Raw genomic sequence first — 6218 nt, 5'->3', positions numbered from 1 at the left:
ATGTTCCAGCTGCCCATCCTCAATTTCAGCCCGCAGCAAGTGGCCGGGGTATGCGAGACCCTGGAGGAGAGCGGGGACATCGAGCGCCTGGGGCGCTTCCTCTGGTCCCTGCCCGTGGCCCCCGCGGCCTGCGAGGCCCTGAACAAGAACGAGTCGGTGCTCAGAGCCCGGGCCATCGTGGCCTTCCACACGGGGAACTACCGGGAGCTCTACCACATCCTGGAGAACCACAAGTTCACCAAGGAGTCCCACGCCAAGCTGCAAGCCCTCTGGCTGGAAGCGCATTACCAGGAGGCGGAGAAGCTGCGGGGCCGACCCCTGGGACCGGTGGACAAGTACCGGGTGAGGAAGAAGTTCCCGCTGCCCCGCACCATCTGGGACGGCGAGCAGAAGACACATTGCTTCAAGGAGCGGACGAGGCATTTGCTGCGGGAGTGGTACCTGCAGGACCCTTACCCCAACCCCAGCAAAAAGCGGGAACTGGCTCAGGCCACGGGACTTACCCCCACGCAAGTGGGCAACTGGTTCAAAAACCGCAGGCAAAGGGACAGGGCAGCAGCCGCTAAGAACAGGTAAGGTGCTGCCCGTCCCGTCGGGGCTCAGGCCCGCCCCCCCCCCCCCCCCTCCTTCCGACCCGCTCAGGGAGGCTTCGGCCCCCGCCCGCCGGGGCCAGGGCTGGGGCTGGGGGCGGGGGGCGGCGGTGCGGGGCTGCGGCGAGGCTCCCCTCGGGGGACCGGGAAACGAGCCCGGGGGATTTCTCCCCGGGAAAAGCAGCGAGATAAAGTAGGAGCAGCGGGAAAACCCTTAAGCTGTTTATTTGTTTGGTTTTATTTGTTTGTTTATCTGGGGGGTGGGGTGTCCCCGCCCGGGCTCCCCCTCGGCCGCTCTTTGGGGAGCGGGGCGGGGGAGAGGGAGGGAGACCCCCCGGGCACGGCGGTGGCGATGCTGCCGTGACCCCGTCGGCAGGAGGGGCCGTATTCAGCGGCTAAATGGAGAGAAACCCGCCGCCAAAGTTTTACCCGGACGTATAGAAATCTATTTCCTATACGTCCGTCCGGAGCAGAGCCGGCGCTGCCCCTCTGCGGGCCCTGCTCGTTCGCAGGGGGCCGCCTCGCCCCAAAACTCCGCCGGCGCCCACGAGGGACGTTTCTTAGGGTGATTTTTCTTATTTATCTTCTCTTCTCTCTTTTTTTAAATTTTTGTTTTAAAGAACAAGATCGCGGCTGTACGTGCGCGGTGTTACCCCGACACTGGCGGCACAAGCAGGCGCCCCGCGGAACGGGGAAGGGCGCGGAGCCCCCCCGTTATCTCCTGTCTCGGGGGGTCCCCACTGGGCACAGCTGGGTGGCCGCACTTGGGGGACATGGGTGCTGTCACCCCCAGCCCGTTTCATCGGCTGAGCGGGAAGGTGCAAGGCCTGCTTTTTTGGGGAGACCCCGGCCCGGGCGGTGCTGCAGGGAAAGGCTGACCCTTCGGATGAGTCCCGGTTTGGGGGACAGGCTGCGGGGGGACGGGACGGACAGACAGCCACCCCCCAGCGTGCACCGGGGTGGGCACCCAGTCTTTCAGGTAGAACGACCAGACTGGGATAACTGGTGCGAGCTGGAGTTGGGAGTGCCGGTCGGGGGGGGTGCTTGGGGGGGGAGGTGAGAGGGGAAGCGGGGGTCTGCCGGCGGGTGCGGGCGGTGATGCTGTGTGTGCCGGTTCCTTGCAGGCTACAGCAGCAGGTCCTAACGCAGGGCTCGGTGCGCTCGCTGCAAGCGGAGGAGGAGAGCGGCGGGGAGGCGGTGGGGGCCGCCTCCAGCCCCGCAGCCAGCCTCTCCAGCAAAGCCGCCACCTCCGCCATCTCCATCACATCCAGCGACAGTGAATGTGACATCTGACACCACCGCCGTGACAAACCGGCGGGAGCGGGGGGTGCAGCTGGCCGGTGCCCGCCCGCCTGCCGACACGGCCGGAGCAGCGGGGCTTGCAATAGCCCGGCCGCGGTCGCCAAACGCCGGGGTACCGGGCGCCCCTCGCCACACGCCGCCCGCCCGCGCCTCCCCGCCAGCCCCGCCGCAGACTGCATTGAAAAACGTGATGAAAATCGTTGTCGCCTTTATTTCGAAGGATTTGCAGAATCGATGCCTAAAAAAAAAAAATTTAAAGAAAGCCCACAAAACGTTAACAAAAAAAAAAAAAACCCACAACAAAAAACCCCCGAATGCCAAGTTGCAAAATGTCTGAGCGCCTGCCCTTATCCCGCGGGGGTGGTTCATGTTGAAAAGACGCTGTTCTTTTGGTTGGGTTTTGCTTTACTTTAAAGGGTTTTTATAAATATATATATATAATGTTTATTTACTTATTTAAGGGATTGCTATGGTAGATTTTTTCTATTATTATTATTATTAATTATTATTATTTTTGGCTTGTTCTCTATGTGCACAGGTGACTTGTAGAGCATGTGCAGGACGAAACTGTATGAAGCAGCCTAAAACCATAATAAAATATTTGGTGAACGATCCTCGCATCTGCTTTCAAATGACGGTGTCGGTCTCAAGCCTGCCAGTTTACGCAGAACAGATCTCCGAGGCCACGGGTATTTCAGCATCGACTCGGCAATCACAGAAATAGCCGGGTTCCCGGGACCGGGGGTGATGTCTTTGCAAGGCAGGGAGCCGGGGGGGGTCGGGGGGGGCCGGGGGGGAGCCAGGACGAGCGGGCCGGGGGTTGGCGGAGGCTGCGGGTGCCCGGGGAAGAGAAGGAGGCGGCATCGCCGCAGCTTCTCCTCTCTGAAGGGCTGAGGCTTTTGAGATTATCGGCGGCGAATTTTCGGACAGGGACGAGGAAAAAGGAAAGAATAAAAATAAAACCAGGGAGAGAAATGGCTGGGGACAGCCCAGCCGGGGGAACCAAGCTTCCTCCCTCACCTGGCAAATGCAAGGAGGAGATGGGGAATTAACAGCCCTCCGTGTCCGGGAAGGGCCGGATCGGGGGCGAAATGACCCCCAAATGCCGGCCCCTGCGACGGGCCGGGGCTGTCCCCACCATCCGTCTCCCTCGCTTTGTTTTGCGGCGGTTTTGCTGGAGGAAACCAAACCGCCGGGGCTCGGGAGCGCGCTAAGCTTTTTTTCCCCCAGCAGAAGGATTTTATATTATACAATTTGACATTGATCTTTAAATCGCCTGAGCTGTGCTTTTTTTGTCTGCTGGGTCTCATCGCGTTTACTCCCGTGTCCTCAGAGGGATGCCTGCCCGGTAAGCTGATTGCTCGGCTCGGTGTGTCGGGCAGGCGAAGCCTTGCGGCGGGGGCGGCGGGACCCCCGGCCCGGCTCCAGCCCCCTGCCAGGGCAGGGGGGCGACCAGGGGGATGGGGGGGTTGGTGTCACAGTGGCCATTTCGGCTCCCTGATAGAATAATTCAGCCGTGCTGACTCGGGAGGCCGATTCCCCTCTCGGCAGCGGCTTTCCCCCTTCCTTAAATTTGCGTTCAAAGCTTGAAAAACGTTGGCAGCGCCGGTGACTAAATCCGCCCTTCATCCCCGCTTCATGTGCCTCGCTTTTCCCTACAGACCCACCCAGGACGGGGCAGGTAGCGGGTATTTTTAAAGTCCATTTACAAACAACTACTTCCCTGGCGGGGTGGGATTCGGGCTGTCGGGGCAGGCAAACGAGCCGTGTTCTGCGAGTGCGGGAGGGCAAGGCCGGGGAGCGGGGGTCTCCAGCCGCTTTTTGGGGGGCACCCATCTGCGGGAGGGGCCGGAGCTCGCCTTGCACTCCAACCTGAGCCAGGTTTGTTGCCTCTCAAACCCAACAGGGTTTGTCCCCAGCAGAGCCGTGCAAGAGGAGCCCGGCGCTGCTGCCCGAAACCAGGCACGAGGTGGGCTTTCGCCTTGCATTTGGGGCTGGTTTGGGGTTCGCTGGCGGGCAGCGCTTCCCACCCACCAGGGTTTTTTAGGGGAGCAAAAGCGATTTGCGCCTTCAAAACGGAATCGGCTATAACACACCGCGCTGTTTCTTTCCTTCCCCGGGAATGGGTGAAGCGGATTGCAATTTCTGCCTTGGCTTCTGCGGGCAGAATAGCTGGCGCTTATCGTGGGCAATTAAAGCTTTCGAAAAGGTATAAAGAGGGGGATAATTCTGTTCACGTACGCTCCGATAACGTGGGATTTCTCTCTAACTAAAAAAGCTGGAATTTGGACAATAGGCAGCAGCGTGGATATTATATATTCCGACAAAGGGTTCAAGTGGTACCAAGGGCGCTGGTTATCCCGGGCGGGCTGTGGAGGGACCCTCCCGCGGCCGCAGCAAGGGCACGAATGAGCCTCTGCCCACGGAGGGCCCGGGGAGGGGAGCGGAGCCGGAGGCGCCCCGAGGGGAGCCGCCCCGCTCCCTGGGCTCGCCCGGGCTGGGGGCTCAGGTGAGCTGAGCATCCCCCAGCCCCGCATCTGCACCCCGCGGCTCCGCAGGCGCCGGGCTCGGGCTGCGCTGCCGCCTTTGCCTCTACCGGTAAGACCCACGGAGAAAAAAACCTCCTATTTTTTCCCCCCTTTCTCCCCCCTTTTTGCCCTTTCCCTTCCCGCATTGAAAGGAATGCCCTTCACCTGGCTTTTTCAGCATTTTTTTCCCCTAAAGATCAGCCCAAGCCGTCGCCCTCTCGCGCCTTCGGCTGTTTTAAAAATAATAATAATAATAATAATCGGGGGTGGGGGAAGCTTGTATTTACATTAAACAAAACGCTCGGGAAAGGGTCGCTAAAAAGTCTGCCTTGACCCTTCTCTCTCCGGTTTAACAAAGAAGGAAAATATTGTATCAAAAGTGAAGTGAATGGGGAGGGCGGGGAAGCGAAACAGCTTTTCCTCTATTCAGCTGGGGAAGGAGGGGGGGAGAAATGTTTGAATATTTCCGTTTCTTTTGAGAAGCGGGGCAGCCCCGGGCAGGGCTGAATGGGAAAGTCTTGTAAGCGGGCTGGGAGGCTGTCAAACTGCTCAGAGTAATCACTGCTAATGAAGGGGTCTCCAGCCCTCCCTGGGACAAAGGATGCTTACGAGTGCTCGCCGGGGCTGAATAGCTAATAAGTTTGCAAGGGGGAAAAATGAGTGAGCTGTCCGCAAATTGATTTTGCAAGAGAGAGAAAAAAAAAAAAAAAAAGCAAAAGGCTTGCAGGTTGGGGAAAGCCTGGCCCCGGTGCAGCTGGGGACAGAAGGCCCACTTATCCGGGGTGCATTGTCCCAGCCCTGGTGCTGCAGAGGAGGGCTGCTGCTGTTTGCGGTGGAAACCGGCATGGAGGGAGGGCTGGGTGATGCAGGGGCCTTGGAAAAGCCACACCGGCCTTTTGAGGCCGGGAGCGCTGCCCCAGCTGCTGCCTGGCACACGCGGGTGCTCCCCACACGCCAATCTTCGCGCTCCAGTTTGCACAAGCCTTGTGGAACGCTCATCCCAGCCTCATCCCCATAGCCTGATCCCACAGAAGGGAGAGACTGTTCAGTAATTGTTCTGCCACCACCTTTTGCCCGTCGTCTACCTGCAACATTTTCTTTGCAGAACAGAAAAAAAGGGTGGGTGTCTGGAAAGCTATTAAATATTTCACCACCAGCAGCACCCCGCTTGTCTGGGAGGGCTCCCTTATGAAGGGCCTGCTCTGGCTTGCTGGCTTGGGAGCTGGCTGGTAGCAGAGGTTAGAAAAGAGGCTGGGTTCACTGGGAAGTGCCCTTGTGTGACAAGAAGACGGTGCATCTCATGGCTGGGGGAAGCGTGAACTGCATTTTGGACCTTTCACGCATCCAATTAAAGGCTTGGGAGGATCAGACTCTATCACAGATCCAGTTACCCCTGGCCGATGCAGGGGTAATACCATGAGAGAGAGAGCGTAATACTCCCCAGCGATATCTGGACCCGCCTCCCAGCAATGCTGGGCAATGGATTTTTTATATTCATGTTATTTCTTTCTTTTCCAGGAGAAGATCCAAATGTATTTGCTGGAGGGGAGGGTGGAGGTGTGGGAGGCCAAAGGGAAAGGGCATCGTGGGGTGCAGAAGCTGCCAAACTTTGGCCTGTTCTCTCCCCTGTCCCCTCAGGGCCTGCAGCCCCAGCACCTACAACGGAGCCTGAACCCTGGGCTGACCTTGGTGTGTGTCCCCCAAGGGGGGCCTGGAGGGCGAGACCTAGCTGGGAATCAAGGGAAGGAACATGTCATCCTAGATCCCCCGAGGGATACAGCACTTTGCACTCTGTCGG

At 59.0% G+C, this 6218-nt stretch overlaps 1 protein-coding gene across 1 annotated transcript; it reads left to right on the top strand.

Moving 5' to 3' along the window:
• On the top strand, positions 1–2242 carry SIX6 (SIX homeobox 6). The gene is made up of 2 exons (XM_064459998.1): positions 1–572; positions 1715–2242. The coding sequence occupies exons 1-2, from the start codon at positions 1–3 to the stop codon at positions 1881–1883; spliced, it is 741 nt and encodes a 246-aa protein (XP_064316068.1). The 3' UTR covers positions 1884–2242.
• Positions 2243–6218: the final 3976 nt, after the last annotated feature.

This window comes from Phalacrocorax carbo, chromosome 9 (genome assembly GCF_963921805.1).
Source record: "Phalacrocorax carbo chromosome 9, bPhaCar2.1, whole genome shotgun sequence".
Lineage (NCBI taxonomy): Eukaryota > Metazoa > Chordata > Aves > Suliformes > Phalacrocoracidae > Phalacrocorax > Phalacrocorax carbo.
This window is presented reverse-complemented; position numbering and strand designations above follow the sequence as displayed.